This window comes from Leptonotus elevatus, chromosome 5 (assembly GCF_054856555.1).
Source record: "Leptonotus elevatus isolate MCC_2025b chromosome 5, RoL_Lele_1.0, whole genome shotgun sequence".
Lineage (NCBI taxonomy): Eukaryota > Metazoa > Chordata > Actinopteri > Syngnathiformes > Syngnathidae > Leptonotus > Leptonotus elevatus.
This window is the reverse complement of record NC_141243.1, coordinates 23,587,770-23,604,203: the sequence shown is the minus strand read 5'-3', so window position 1 is coordinate 23,604,203 and position 16,434 is coordinate 23,587,770. Positions and strand designations below refer to the sequence as shown.

General features: G+C 39.3%; 1 protein-coding gene across 3 annotated transcripts in view; it reads right to left on the bottom strand.

Moving 5' to 3' along the window:
• golga1 (golgin A1) overlaps positions 1 to 16,434 on the bottom strand; it is a 33,134-nt gene that overhangs the window by 3,649 nt on the left and 13,051 nt on the right. For all 3 annotated transcript variants that reach the window (XM_086076541.1, XM_086076542.1, XM_086076543.1), the window contains 14 exons: positions 15,570 to 15,667; positions 13,004 to 13,036; positions 10,884 to 11,012; positions 9,629 to 9,798; positions 7,373 to 7,484; positions 7,204 to 7,287; positions 6,923 to 7,048; positions 6,733 to 6,828; positions 4,626 to 4,721; positions 4,112 to 4,207; positions 3,174 to 3,314; positions 1,115 to 1,189; positions 925 to 1,014; positions 734 to 836 (listed from right to left, as the gene is read on the bottom strand). In XM_086076541.1, coding sequence (XP_085932667.1) covers positions 734 to 836; positions 925 to 1,014; positions 1,115 to 1,189; positions 3,174 to 3,314; positions 4,112 to 4,207; positions 4,626 to 4,721; positions 6,733 to 6,828; positions 6,923 to 7,048; positions 7,204 to 7,287; positions 7,373 to 7,484; positions 9,629 to 9,798; positions 10,884 to 11,012; positions 13,004 to 13,036; positions 15,570 to 15,667 — 1,449 coding nt within the window. The remainder of the gene's footprint in view (positions 1 to 733; positions 837 to 924; positions 1,015 to 1,114; positions 1,190 to 3,173; positions 3,315 to 4,111; positions 4,208 to 4,625; positions 4,722 to 6,732; positions 6,829 to 6,922; positions 7,049 to 7,203; positions 7,288 to 7,372; positions 7,485 to 9,628; positions 9,799 to 10,883; positions 11,013 to 13,003; positions 13,037 to 15,569; positions 15,668 to 16,434) is intronic.

Sequence of the window (16,434 nt, the reverse complement as noted above, 5' to 3'; positions counted from 1 at the left end):
AATAAGGATGAACAATAATCATTTTCTATGCCAATAACGGTAAATTCCTGTTTCTCAAGAGAGGCAAAGATACCAATAACTTATTCCTTTTTCTTTTAAATTTTGCTTTTACTGTAGTTTGTGCAGGAGGAAAGAAATGCTTGAAGATGTGTCCTAATAAAAATACGACATCACTATTATGACAAAAATCAAAAACAGATTTTTCTAAAATTGTACATGTATACCAGAATTATCAACAGCCAGTTTTGTATATCTCTTTTGTTCCCACATTTTCAAGCTCTTTTATTTTTTAAATACATTTTATTGTGTGTTCTATACAAAATAAACCCTTTATGAATAAATGGGGTAAATATAGAAATTTCCATTAATTTCATGTAATTTAAGGAAATTTGCTACATTGTGACATAAAGGTATTTCTTTAAAACTATCTGTCATTATATTTTGGGGAAATTTTATGCATCAAAAGTACTAGTAGTATTGGCACTTGGTTTTGGTATCGACGAGTACTGGAGATGGGCGCTCGTATTGGTCTGAAAATAAGTGGTATTGAACATCCCTACACAAAATCTTAACTATTTACAATTTAACGTAGACATTTTTTTGTGTATTTAAATGTTTTTTTTTAAATTAAATATCCACTGTGCGTTAATTTAATTGACTTGCAAATATAATTAAAGCAATTAAACATGGAAATGTGATGGTCGTCTTTTGGGTTGAAAGTGTGTGTATATACCTTCACATAGTCTTTGGATTTCTTTTTCTCTCAACAATAGCTTCTCATTGACAGTTGACAATTCTTGTTGTAATCTCTCAAGTGATGCGGTCGACACTTCAACCTGAATTCAAATACATAATAACACTCTACATTTCATACAACAAACGTGAAATTGGATCAGGAGAACATGATGAATGATGCCAACAGACCTGTGTTTGTAGTTCTTCTCTCTGCCGCCTGCTTTCTTCTAGAGCTTTGGCAATTTCAGTGCTAACTGTCTGCCTGCCGTCCAATTCCACCTGCACGTAGAATGAGTATTTTCTTTATATTTAATTATTAAGTTCATTTAAAAAATATTAACAAAAGACAATATGCGTTCGAATTATTAGCAGCTTTGACCTTGCACTGTTCCAGCTCTTCCATCTGCTGTCTCAGTTTGACATTTGCCTGATCTCTTTGCCTCATTTGGTCAGACTAGAACAAGAAAAGTGATGGCAAAGAATTAGCTTCTTCCTCATCAATGTTCCCATATGATCCATAAAAAGATGACATCACCAAGAACATCAGTACACCTCTGACATCAGAAACATGCTCTATACAGAAACAAATCATCAGCAACAAACGCGGAGAATGGACTATGAATATGCCCACTGATGGGAGACATTTTTGATAGCGAGGACAACTTGCTTATATTGAATTTTGCTTCATAGATGAATAAAATATGTACCTCTATGAGAGGTGTAAAAATTAGCGCATTAACGAGTTAACATTAAAGGTGTATTGTGGAGTTTAAAAATGTTAAAATAAAGTATATGTGTCATGTTTTGGTTCTGTGGGGTCACATGGGTCCACACCACATCTCACCCTAACAATATGCATGCATGCTCTACCGATACCCAGATGAGTACAAAGAGCCCTGACTTCTTATCTGTGACTGCGCCTCTCAGCATGCATCTTCCCTTTAGTGTGGAGTGGTGGAGGGTGACGTACGCTTGTCCCCCGCAGACATTTAGGTGTTACTGCATTCACACCAAAAGCGGGGGAAGCTTTTCAGGCGGCGCGATTGCATTGTAGTCAACATACTTCGCGCGGACAGGCGCGAAAGTGCGTGGGGCGGCGCGGAGCATGCGTTTGGAGCGGTGGGACGCAGCGAAAATTCGCACATTCGCGTATTTACCAAAGTTGAAAATTTTGAACTTTTTTTCACGTTTCGCCTCGCGGCAGGCGATCAGCTTCAAGTATGAGCTACGTCACACAGCGTCCTGTCTGTTGTCACCTTCAGCGGAACAACACGGCAAGCCGGGACCAAATGGTGAACAAGAAAGTAGCTTACAGTAGTAAGTGTATTTACTTGCTGTTAAACTGTACCGAGGTAGCAATCGTTTTTAGTACCATTAGCATATGCTCTTTAGCACAACTAGATTGCCACTAAAAAAGTGGAAGTGCTAAAACACGTACCTAAAAAAAAAAAAAAGAGGCGATGCTAGAGAAAATAGTGCCTCGACTATATAGTCCCAGGAAAGAAGAGGAAATACTCTGTGTTGCTCTTTTGTTGACTCACTAAAGTGCTCTAGAGTAGTTGTTCACCAAGTGACACGCCACCTCCTCTCCGTTGTGCGCAAATGCATGATGAATGAGCGGTATGCGTTCCAAAAAAAACTCTACGTGGTGAAACGCTAGCAAAGGAAGCGAGGTGGAACGATTCCCCTTCTTTTGGTGTGAACGTACTATTAGTTTACTATGAAACAATTGGGATGAAAATTGAAAAACAAAAAAACAAACAAGAGGCCGGCTTCGAGCACAGCCCGAACACCAGCTCAGACTACAAAAAAACTGAAAAACACGAAGAGTTTTTTTTCGAGCGCACGCGCACCATATATGAGCTTGACACAGAGGCTGCAGTTACACTTTAGGCCAGAGGTAGCAGTCGTGAGCAAAAAAGTGACAAACTCCACAAAGCACCTTTTCTTAAACAACGATGCAGCAGATACACCCACGTGGGTTATGAAATTCCTGTGTTTCTACACAAATGGCTTAAATAAAGCAACCTTGAATCTTGATCCATAGCACCCCCCACCCCCAAACAAAAATTCATTTTGAACATTCATCTAGTTGTGACTGATGGGCATAAACTTTGTAAAACGTCCGCATACTTCATATGTTAATGAAATGTGAAATGACCTTCCAGCTTTACTTTTCAGTCCAGATGCTATAAAACTGCCAATTTAAAAACAATGTAAAGAAAAAATTGTAGCAGTCAGTGAATGCTTGCCGGTCCATGAAACCAGAACTTAAAGTATTAACTGCATTAAAGCATCTCTTATTTGCTGTTTGGTGCTTTGGAGGAGGTTACGGTTTTGAAACTGGAAAAGATAGAGCCGTATTTCAGCAACGCTGGAGATTACAGTATGTAAAAAGAGCCCATTGACAACCCAACCCAGAATTTTAAAGAGCCTACCATTGTGTCTTGCATCGCATGTTTGTCTGTTTGTAAAGCAGTTATAGTCTCTTCCAGTCTGGTTTGCTTCTCTAGACTGTGCTGCTTCAACAAACACAACTGCTGATCCAAAAAGGCTTTCTCTGCACTCCATTCTCTTTGCTGAAAAACAAAATGCATCACCTGATTAATATATTGTTTTTGTAAAATGACTAAAACAAGAGGTGAATGTATAGGTATATTAAAGTTTCTTTTTCTGACAGACAGACATACTTTTTTTTTCCAGTAAAGAAGAAAAAATTCCAGTTTCGGCTGTCGCTTCAGCCTTCGTCAGAGCTGTCAAACGTCACACAAGGAAGTTGAAGTGACAGCCGAAACTGTCAGCAAGGTAAGAGGATTTTTTTCCCTCTTTACTGGAAAAAAATACTTTTGTCTGAAAAAACAACAACTTCAAACTCAGTTAAAAAAGTAAACAAGATGAATGCCATAGCGCTATCCATACGTATCTTTATTCATTATTCATATTCATTCATTATATGTGCCGCTTATCCTCACTCAGATACGCGGATGTACTGGAGCCTATTTCCGCTGACTTCAAGAGAGAGGCGGGTACGTCCTGAACTGGTTGCCAGCCAATTGCAGGGCACATGTAGACGAACAACCAGTCACACACACATTCACACTTAATGACAATTTAGAGTATCCAATTAACCTACCATCTATGTTTTTGAAATGTGGGATGAAGCCGTAATACCAGAAGAAAACCCATGTAGGAAGGGGGAGAATGTGCAAACTCAACAAAGGAAGACCTGAGCCTTGATTCGAACCCAGGATCTCTGATGTGATGTGATCTGATGTGCTGACCACTCGAACACCGTACCGCCGATATTAATTAATTTCACTGACTTACTAAATTTAACTCATAATAAAACATTCTTGACCATTGAATGGGAACTAACCAATTTTTCTGTCTGCTGTTCTTTCACTTCAATCTGCTGCTGTGCATTTTTAAGGCGATCACAACTTGCTTGAACCTGCTGCTCCAGGGTTGCGATCTGAAAAAGAAATCAGCACAATAATACAATAGAATGAAAGCTTTAACAGCACATTTACAGTATAGCAGTTCAAAAGAATGTACATTTCTAAGGTTTCTAGCTGAGCTGGAGGTTTTCTTGCCTTCATTTTCTTAAAGCAAGCTGATGACTCATGACAACTTTAAATGCCAGATTTCACCACAATTTTAAACTAAAATGTAAAAGACTTTTCATAACTTATGGAAATCTTAATTCCAGCAGGTGCCACTAACAGTGTGTATTCATTCACTGTGATGGGTCAAACGTTGAGGTAGAATTTCATGTATGTGTGTACATACAAAAAATATTATTCTATCTTTCATCAGGTTACCAGTACACCATTCAACTAAAGGGAAACTCTACGTCGTCTTGGGTATCTTTTGTGGATGTCCTTGCTCACTTGTGTGTCTGTTCTGTCTCGGTAGGACCTTGAGGATTCATCTTTATGTCGGAGAAGTGTCTGGAGCTCTGTAATGCTGCATGTCATTTTGGATACCTTAGGTCAGACAGACAAAAACATTCAGTGAGCTAGAGAAGACCTTGTGCTAGAACTTTGATGATTGCTAAGCCAAAATTGCTTTATACACTTTACGGGATAGCAAAGTTCTGACTATTTTATCATATATATAAACTTTTTTTTTTAAAGATGTGTTCTCTATCATTAATTATTATATTCAATGTAGATGATGGTAAGCGGTTCGGAAAATGGATGGATGGCTTAGTGATAAATACTGTTGCCTTTCATGTAAACAGTGTGGGTTAGATTTCCAGCCAGTTCTGAAATACTCAGGCATTGCCAGTGGCTGCCAAATCCCATACAAAAATCATGCACTGATGCACTCTGGGCTGTGGCAACCCAAGATGCATAGGATAACCCAAAGTCACAACAATTACATTTATTGGGGAGACTAATTTAAAAGGTCATCATGCACTTCAAAACAAACCGTCAATAGCACTTATATATGAAAGGTTGAATCCCTTAATATTGTTTTTAAGTCAACGACAATAATGTATTTTTCCCTTTTGTTTGTGGCATTGCAGTTGAAATTGAAAAAAACATTTTTGTTAAAGCTGCTGTCTGTAACAATTTGAAATATCTATCCAATAGCCTTTTTATTAGACCATTCATGACTGAAACATCTTCTATTAGTAGATTAACACCTTAGCTGTTCACAACATGTACTCCTGCAAGTCTCTGGCCAGTAGTTTTCAGACTGGATTCGGGTTAAAATTTCCCGCCCTCTGTCTGCGGATATGACGTCATGTGCGCGTTGTGTACGTGAAGAAGGGTGTGTGCCATTTTATTTTTTGTCAACAGCAATTTGAAATAGTATTTTCTGCCTTCAGTAGCTTTAATGAAATAAAAACTAATATTATTTAAAAATATATATATATATATAAATGAAACTACATCTTACGCTTATAAAACTAACTAAAAGTAACTATAATTAGAGTGAAAATGTCTTTTGTTTTTGTGTTGGTCAATTAATATCATACATGATTTTAAATGTATTTATTTCGGTATTGCTGTATGTCCATTCAGAAGAAAGAAGGTCGTTTGGGAATTATAGTTTACTTTAAAGGTGATTTGTGTAAGAAATTGAATTTCGAATCACTACCTCCCTGTTTTGCCGAAAGAAAAAAAAATTGCACACTTCCTTCTTCACGTGCACGCTGTGCACACTCGTACAAGCCCAACTTTATTACTGAAGACGCAGCACAGAGCATACTTGCCAACTCTCCCGTTTCATGTGGGAGACTCCCAAATTCATCAGCTTCCGATCAGTCATTTCTCATGCTAATCTCCTGATTTTACAGTGAAGTAAACAGTTTACAATGTGGGGAATATTTGGCACAGTATCTGGCAACACTGGCCTGCTTGCACGATAAGCAGCCGGTTAGGAGACTACCGCTGGAGGCAGTGACAGTAAAGAAGCCTTGAGACGAGCACAAGGCACCTTCCCAGTCCACTTGGAGTGGGGGCCGTGGGGCAACTAACTTGGAATATTTCAAGCTCCAGAGTTAGAAGGGAGCATGCATAAAAACAGGATGGATAAAGAACATCTCTTGTTGCTACAGCTAAGCCACGGGCCGAGCACAGGCCACTGGTAGCCTGCCCGGAGATCCAGTGGATGTTGGCGGGCATGAATAAAAGGGAGAAAAAGCAGAACGCACCTTCCTGGTTACCCATAACAGAGGGTGGGAAATTCAAACCCAAACCTATCTGAAAACTATTGGCTAGAGGCTTGCAGGAGTACCCATTGTGAACAGCTAAGGTGTTAATCTGCTAATTACAAGATGTTTGAGTCATAAATGGTCAAATAAAAAGGTTATTGTGAAGACATTTTGGGCAAATTCCAACATAGAGCAGCTTTAATTTATTACGCAAAACTTAGCAATCTTTTTATTTTGCACTCAAACACTCCAGATATAAAATGAAGTAGCATAGTTTTAACGTGAACAACAAACAGTTGTATGAATCAGGGATCATAGAGTTTTGTGAAAACCTGTGCCTCCAAGGAGCTGACTGTATCAGCATGCTTTGTCCGAAATTCTAGTAGTTCTGTTCTGGTCTCTTCCAGTCTTTGCTCGAGACTAGACCTCTGCATAGCAAAACAACAAATAATCACTAGGCTTGCCCAAACAGATCGATAAACTTCATTAATACTGTGAGGGAAATTAATCTTTTTAATTCACCTCCTGGAGAAGCTCAAGAAGATGGTCATCCTGGCTCAGGTTTCCTTGCAATTGCCTCTCTAAAGAGTTCACTTTCTTCTGAAGGTCCCCCAACACACGCTCCTTGTCCTCCTCACTAACAGCAGCCTAATGAATTCAAGAAATCATCTTCAAATTTACAACACAAATTCTTAAATCTGGTTTATTGAATTAAATGCTTTTGCATCAAAAGCTAAATAATACATCATATATTTCCGTAATGACCCACAGTTGTTTAACAAGCAAATTTGTTTTTCTTTGACCTTTTGTTGTTTCAACTTCAGGGCATTGTGTTCAGTCTGAAGATCCTGGAGGGAGCTCTCTGAAAAGGACACCATACTCTGTGACTGAAAGAAAAAACACGTTGTATTGAGGTAGGATACTCATAATAAATAACAGATAAAATGACAAAAGACATTCATTCACACTGACCTTCTGCAAGTCTTCTGAGACCTGTTGGATGGCCGTCTGTAGCTTCTGGTTTTGTCCCTCCAACTCACCAATTTTCTTATCTGCCTCTTCTCTGAGCAGCAGCAGTTCCTCTCTGCACGAATCCAGTTTTGTTACAACATACTAGGATTTCCGATTCAAATAGATTTTTGTTTGACAAAAAAACGTTTTGAATCCGAAAATCGCTTTTGAGTTAAAAGATGAGAGTTCATCGAATTCAACCAAATCCTTCCACTTTACAATATATTGAGGTATGTATAGAATTGTATTTTATTCAAGAGAATGGTCACATTTACAGAACTGACAAGTTAATTTTCATATGCATGTAAAATAACAAGAAACTCATTCAAACTGAGCCGAACCATATTGACTCATAATCCCACTGAATCAAACCAAATCAAATTGTTCCACTTTAAGATTAAGCCGTTCTATAATTCTATCACACCCCATATATCGAGATATGTATTGAATTGTCTTTTATTAGAGTGATACACCTGCAACATACAGTACATATCCAAACCAATGTTTATGATTCAAATACTCTTTTATTCAGACAAGGAGTTACTTTTTGAAATCTCCAAATCTGTACATTGTTTCATGTTAATAAGAATTCTAATTTATTGATTATTCAGTTCTCACTCTGCTATATATTTTTTGTTGAATAACACCACAGTAGAGTGTAGTGACTTCCCAAACAATTTTTGTAAATTCTGGTAAGACTTGCAAACTGCATATGACAAAAGTTTTGAGACTTTTGATTCGGCAATTTTTTACATTTATAAGATTCTGTATTTAAAGTAGGATTTCAAATGATTTAATTATGCCCAGACTCTATATTTGAAGGCAGACTTAAGCTACGTTCACACTGCAGGTCTTAATGCTTAATTCCGATTTTTTGGTGAAATCCAATTTTTTTGAGTAAGTGTTCACATTACCTATTAATTGCGTACTCATTCTGGTCTGCTGTGTGGACGGACGTATTGCATCCCCAAAGTGACCCGCATTCGCAGAAGATACAACGTCACTCACAACGCTGTGTTTGCGGAAGTAAATACGTATGGTCCAGCGTGTCAGAGGCACGGACTTTTATAAGTCCGTTGTCGGGGCTCATATTTTCCCCTTCTCATATCTACAGAAGAGTGATGCGGGAGGAGGTAGAAATAATATTTTGTGAAAATGAGGCGAGCCTGTTCGAGCGCCTCATCTCACGGGGACCTCTCCTTTTACCCCTCCCCCCCAACGATGACGTCACGCCATTGCCCCGCGTAATAAATGAGCCGTGTGCGTGGCTAAATTACTAATATCACTGCCACAAATGTCATCTTTATACTTCATGTTTCAAGTGGGATTAAATTAAAGTCACAACTGTTACTCGAAACAACTTTGCCGATTCACGTACGTCTCCCAAGATGTGCGGATCTCGCAGATGCGTCAAGCATAAATCAAACTGAATGCCCCCGCCCGTGCGGAGCGCATATTGGACTTTTGATGACGTCGAGGTCAGATATATGCGACCTGGCCGTTCAGACTGCGGTCGCATTGCAAAAAATCCGTATGTATCCGATCTAGGACCATAAATGAAAGTGAACCAGGTCGGATATGAAAAAATCCGAATTGATCCGTTCAGACTGACATGAAAAAGACAGATAAAGGTCGCATTTGGGCAAAAAAATCCGATCTGGGTCGCATTTGCCTGTAGTGTGAACGAAACCTTAGCTAAAGGGTCACAAACGTGGTGGTGCCCGCAGGCATCAGGTAGCTCCCCCAAGGGGTAATCCGTGGGCCTGTTATAAAAATAACTCACCGGTGATGGAGCAATGTGATTTTCTAGGAATGTGGTAAAAGTGATCATAAACACTGACAGAGATTTAAAGAAATAAAGTATTGTTGCATATTGATATCTATCTATCTATCTATCTATCTATCTGCGTCCTAATTATTGCGAGAAATCATTAACATGATAAATGACTATCATCAATTATTGCTAATAACATTTAGTTATAACATTTAAGTTAATTTGAGCAAAGTTGTTATCTCATAAGTGTGTGTCTAACTGGTAGCCCTTTGCATTAATTAGTACTCAAGAAGCAGTTCTCAGTTTCAAGTGACCCCTGACTTAGCTCATCATATTAAAGACAACACCCTGAATTGTCGTGTGAACTACTACACTCCTTCTTATGGTGAATTTCTGAGCAAAAACAAACAAGTGAAGGCTAAAATAAAAATGTGCCATTTTACCGTTCAATTTCCAGCTCAGTTGAGAATCTGGAGCTCTCTTCAAGTTGCTTTTGTAAAGCTTGAAGTTTCCCCTGAGTTTCGGAAAGCCTTTGCTTCGCTGAATGAAGTTCATCCTCCTGCTGCTGGAGGTCCCGCTCGCGCTGGCCCAGCTGTTCTTCCTTTCTCAGCAACTGATAGACACAGCGGACTATCACAAACAAGCAATCCTTAGGTTTAAGCCCAAGCTAACTACAAAGTTTAAACTTGCAATAAAAAAAAATAAAAAAAATCCACAATCTTAGGTTTATGACCCTGCTAACTATAAAGATGGCGCTTGCATTGAAAAAAATTGGGTTTTTCTCATTTGTTAAAATAGTCATTATGACATGAATGATAAATACGATCTGTGGGGGCAATGAGGCATTGCTGGCCTCATCTTATGCTTCTAAACTGCAAGAAATGGCTGCACCCGAAGAAAAATCCCCAATCACAGACAGAAGGCGCGATTTACAAGATCTCAATCATTTGTCATGGTCTTGCTGGCACACTCATAGGGGGCATAACCCCATGTCCTCGTGCTGACCTTCTACCTTGTTACCCCAGAAGAGACACTTATTTATAAGGGTGTGTTACTGTAACACTTAACATGTTTTTGTTTTGTTTTTGCTCACACTTGTGAGCTCACTATGAGTGTGACTGCAAGTGCACAAAAAATTATAAGCATTTTCTCTCTGATTGGTTAGGTTTCCTCAGGTGTAGTTTCTTGCAAATCAACTTAAAGGCACAAGGGACTGCTGACTTAATCACATAGTTATCATGTACTACAGACAGGTCGTGACATGGCAGTTTCGACAAAGACAGTATGACAAAAAGTATTTTCCTTTTAAATTGGCTGGGGAAATTTACAGCTGGGGAAAAAAAACACAAATCAACCAAGTTGAATAAGTAGACATAAATTTCTTGCACAGAGGCTTCGTCTGCACCATGTAGCCATCCACACAGACATTTCCAATCTGCATAAACCCCCATTCTACTGTATTTAAACTACCCATGACATTTTCACAGTGTATTATAATTGCATCCTCTATTGGTGGAAAGTTGATACTGCAATCAATGACATCTCATCAATGAGATGTTTGACACTAATCCATCTGATGACTAGATGGACTAGTCGACAGGATAATCGATTCTAAAAATATTCAATAGTAACTGCTCTATCCCCCTTTAAGTCCTAATAGGTTGGGGAGTATCAGTATTCTACACATACAAAACGTACCATGTGTTTAACTTTAGCAAGTTCCTGCTGCTGGAAGCCGTCCAGTTCATCCATATCGTCTCTTTTCTGGAAGAGTGTCAAGCTTTGCTCCTTCATCTCATCCAGTCTTGCTGATAAGGCAGTCTTCTCCTGAATGTTATTTTGGAAATGATCAAGTGAAGTAAAATGACAAAATACAATGTTCCCTCACTACATCACTTTTGGGTTAACGCGGCTTCACGACCATAACTGCAGGTTTACCTCGATACTTTGCGGGTTTCCTAAATCTAGATCTACAAGGTACATGAATCCACCAGGATCGTACCTTTGGCTGCAATGTGATGCCATTTTTAGACACAATGGTAAAAAGAAAAACTTTAACGTAGTCAACAGCCACCACTGTCACCACATCATCGTCCTCGTCCGCTGCCTTGGTGATGAGCGTGCTCCGCTCGTTACCTTTAACTGCCCACACTGGACTCCTTATCTCGTGGCACTGTGACTAAACCGTTTATTTCTGACCACACCCACGTGCGGCATTCGGCAGGTTACCCTAAAAAAAGATTTTTTTATAAATACAAATGACTTCTACTAAAAGTACACAACTCAGTTACTGCCCTGTAAATGTAATTAGTAACTCCGAAATGTAATTGACATTTTTCTCCACCACAGAACACATTGCTGGGAGCAAGTTTGGGAGCACGTTTACATGCGCACGTTCGTGCACGGGTATGAGCGAGTGCTCGCACGAGCACAAACTGTTTTCCATGACACACAGTCATGGTTCCATGAAACAAAAATCACACATAACCACAACACATCCGCAACACACGCAGGACCAATTCCAAGTAAACAGCAAAGTTTTGCAGAGTTTAAGATAATGCATTTTTCATGCACTGATTTGCATTTAGTGGCTAAAAGCCAATCAGAGCGATTGTCACAGACACCACACTTTGCATAAAAAGCAAAATGACACAAAAATCTCTTAATACTTCATAATTGTAATCACTGCTTTTGACAGTTTTTTTTCAGCCTGCACCATGAATGTGTTGAGCAAGATTGTGTATGTATACATTTCACTTAATGAAACTATAAATGTGGACTGCAAATAAAACTGTGACCTCCCAGCCATGTCAATTACTTGTCATGGTGTGACAGCAATGATTTAGAGAATCAATTTGTTCTCTTAACCCATTAAGGCCGGGAGTGCGCGAACGCGTTTCTACCGTTAAAGTCGGGAGCGCATCAGTGCTCTTCTCCCTTTAAAGCCGGGAAAGCGAATATGTCATTTTGTATTGTTTTGACCAATTCTTTGTCTCTTAGCCAATTAAATGCATCAGAATATACACGTGAGGGTGTCGTGGGCCTCATAGCATGTCCTGGAGTTTTATTCGAGTGTTTATGGCTGACGCAGATTTGCGGGAGTTATGAAATAAATGATGCAACTGACAGCGCGGGAGGAATTCGAATCAGTGTAACCAGTCGACAGTGACATACATACATACATAAATGTTTCTATCTGCTCCAGGAGCTGAGATATAAATGTATCTATAAGATTGTTGAATTTCCAGGAAAACTTTTTTTTGGGGGGGGACTCTTAAGTCACCCATAGGTTTTAGAGACAAGTTTTGCCAGGCACTTTAGACCCTAATGGGTTAAAGTAAATGTCAGTTCTATCACCCTTGCTATGATGTTGCAATGTGAGAGAATACACTTGAAGTTGTAGCGCGTTATTGCAATGTGACCAAAAGCTTGACTTTGCAGCACTATTAATTTAGCGCAGTTCCTCCAACGGAATTAGATTACCCCGAAAATAATATTCTGCCCACGTGTGGGCTTGCCGGAGTGCAGTATGTGAGTATGAATGCAGCTAATAATTAGCAGCTCTGCATTTGTTTTTCACAAAAAGTTACATTTATTAAGTGCAACAAGTGTTTAGAAGGGTAGAAACCATGGGTGGGGTCATAATGGTTTAATAGAGGTGTAAATCCCACCCCAAAACAAGACAAGACAAAAAAAGGTGAGCCTCTACTTTGTAGATTTTGCCTTTTGCAGGTAATTTTGGAACGTAACTCCCGCGATAAATGAGGGAACACTGTATTTAAAATAATGAACCATGATGATCACAACATAATGCTTACCTTTTCCACAATAGCCCACTTCTTCATCCAGTCCTGTGGTTAAAGTATAGACAACAATGATGCATTCAGACCACAAAAATGTGACTGTGGCTACGTATGTACTGTAATTAGAGTGCCAAGAAGACGCATACACACCCTTCCTGATTTCAGATGGGTTTTTTTTTTCCTTTCGCAAAGATATTAGATTCCACCTACTTAAACCACGAGTTAACAGTGATCAACCACTGTTTTCAGAAAACTTAGTTCCGTTTAACTAGTCCCACCCAGCATTTATAACTGCCAGTCAAGTTTGATTGACGATAACCTTCGACCTGTGCACCACATTTCTATTCCAAAGTGTCACCAAAAAAAACTCATGACAGATGTGACATTTAATCTGTAAACCTCACCTGTATAACTCCTGGATGGGTGTGGAAATACTACTTAAGAACTAATCAAAAATGAAAATGTAAAGTTACGACATCCTTCTTCCATACACATTGTCCACTGAAATGGAACTGGGTTGTGGGGAAGAAACCTAAGCAGGAAAGCCCAAACTTCCATCTCCTTAGCTCGGGTTGGAACTTTCAGGGAGATCTTGACACATATGGATGGATGGATCGATGAATTGATGAATGAAAATGCTTAATGCAAAATTCCAGCCATCTGTTTATGCTCTCAAACTGGAGCGCTCTTCGGTTATGCAGCAGGACAATAATTTGAAACAAACCAGCAACTCCACTGCTAAGTGGCTCAAAAAAGGCTACATAAGGTTTTGGAGTGGAGAAGTCAAGTTTGGACCAAATGAGATGCTGTGGAATGACCTTAAATTGCCATTTCACGAGAGAAAACACTCCAATGACTTGGGCCTGGCACACACATGAGGATTTTTCAAATCTTAAAATATATATTTTTTAATCTCTAACAGACCCCACACATAAAGATAGAAAATGAAGCATTGTGTTTTGGTCGTATTGTGTGTGGTCTGCTCCGATAATCTCAACACATAACACCACACATAGATTCTGTTCTACCACTGGTCAAGAATCCAGTCTTCTGAGGCAGAGCTTTCACATGATTTCACGTAATCTCACAAACGCAAAGACAAGCAGACACTTCCGGGCATGTGTTAATGGTTGCTGAGTGTTAATGATATCAGTAAGGAGAGTCTTGTTTTGGAAATACTTTTTACCATCTGGGGAACCCACTATAACGACATGAGGTAGGACATATGTTGTTTTATATATCCGCCATTTCCTTGTTCGTCGGTAAGGAGACTTCTTTGAGTGGCTACAAACAATCCATTCATGTCACAGTTCATGGCATCAAATGATTTGAGGGTAATCGGCTTTCCCCACACAGATGAAAATTTGGGGTTCTAAATATTGAAATAATTGTCAGAACTGACCTGCGTCGGACCCAGTTATCCAGACAAATTCACCCTTAACACACTTCAGACTAAAAGATGATCTTATAGGACAATTTTATAAGGCATACAGTAAAACTGTCAGGCGTTTGACATCTTTGGTCGGGAAGGGGAACAATAGGACAAAAACAGTTGGACAAAATTCCCTGTCAAAGATTCACCACCACTTTCACGAACACTTAGGATGTATTCAGACCAGAAAAGTCCTTTAGTCTACTTGTTTGGTCCGGACCAAAAGCAGACTTTTGGTGCGGTTCATATTCTCACTGTGCTTTTTGCAAGTGGACTATATTGCGTAATCAAGTCGACCCGCGTGACGATCTGTGCTCCCATTAGACAAAAATGACGAGGGCTAAACGCATAACTAAACCCGAAAATAGACGAAAACATGACATTCCGACTTGCTGCATTACTGCTGTGCATATTTGTCGCGTTATTAGATGCAAGATATTTGCGAGCCTCAAGAGCAGCTCATTCAACGGAGGTTCCGCGACAATTTGGAACGCGTCGTCGATTGCGTGCAGTAACCGGAGGAGCAGTTGCTCTCTACGTGCCCTGCCCCCATCACAACATGCTGACAGCAGCGTGGCTAAACAGAATACGGATGATTATGAATGAATTTAGCACAATATTCACTACTGGGCAATATTTCCCCCTGCGATGCTTGGCTACGGTGGCTTGTTAAGACCAAAAAGGCGCATATGTCCTGCAGTAAGAGCGCATCAGCCGTGTGTTGTATTCAGACTGCGAAGCGAACTGCACAGAGTAAGTTAGGAATCGGACCTCAAAAAGTGGGTCTCAGTCCGCTTGTTTGGTCTGCACCAGGACTCTTGTGTGTATTCAGACCTGCACAAAAGGTCCGGATCAGCGTGGGAAACGAACTCTGGTCCGTGTAAATCGGACCAAACAGTGCAGGTCTGAATACACCCTTGATTTCACTTGTTTGGTTTGGTCTTGCTTTCCCTGAACAAATAAAATAAGCATTTCAAAATGTTATTGTTGAGATGTAATCTGTTTGTCTTTTGAGCTATTAATTGGTTTGGTGATCTGACACATTTGTAATAAATATGCAAAAAATTAAATATAGATATCTGAAATCAGGAAGGGGGCAAATACTTTACCACAGCCCTGTATGTATGTATAGGTCAGATTAACATTTACCTGGTCCTTTTTGTCCAGTGCTAGAGTCATCCCTTCTGCCATTTTGGCTCTGTTAGCCTGGTGAAACTCATTCTGCTCTTGAAGTTTTTTTATGGAAGCTAGGCAGAAAAGATGAGACAAAGTAAAACAAATGGCACAAAAAAACACATAGTTGACAGCTAGCAGGAAGTAAATCTGAGAAAGCAAAAGCCAAAAAGAGGAAAGAAACGGTTGCCATATTTGAAAAGTCAAAGTATTAGGCTGTGACATGATTCAAAGCAAAGGCTGACAAATGCCATACATGCTTTCTCCACACTTGATCATGACCCGTTTTGCTGTTGACAGTAGCTTGAAAATGTGTTCTACCATCATGACGTGCAATGATTTGAACACTCATATGAGAGTCACTTGAAATAACCAAGTATCGGTACTTTATGTAATGGAAACATTAAAGTCATGGTGGGGGGAAAGAAGCATGAGAAAAGCAGTAATGTCAAAGAAATATTGGGGGACGGGGAAATGTTTTTGATTTTGTGTGAAGACTATACTGATAGTAGATGGATCCCTTAATGCAGAAACTGCTTAAATAGGTGTTTGTTTTTTTTACATACTTGTCAGGTCATTGGAAGAGCTATCCAACAATTACAGAAATGTGATTTGTCTGAGATGAAATGATTGTATCTTGACAAATGTAATTTAGCTGATGTCATGCACCCTTTACACACGAATAAAATAAGTTCTCATTATTCCTCACATTTTTTTTTTATGCAGGTAGTTGATTGGAAAAATCTAAAAATATTTAGGCAATGAGAGTATGCAGGGGTAAGTCTATAAGATGTGTTGGACTTTTTTCTCCAAAAAATCACTCTGGTGATCTTCAGTGGAG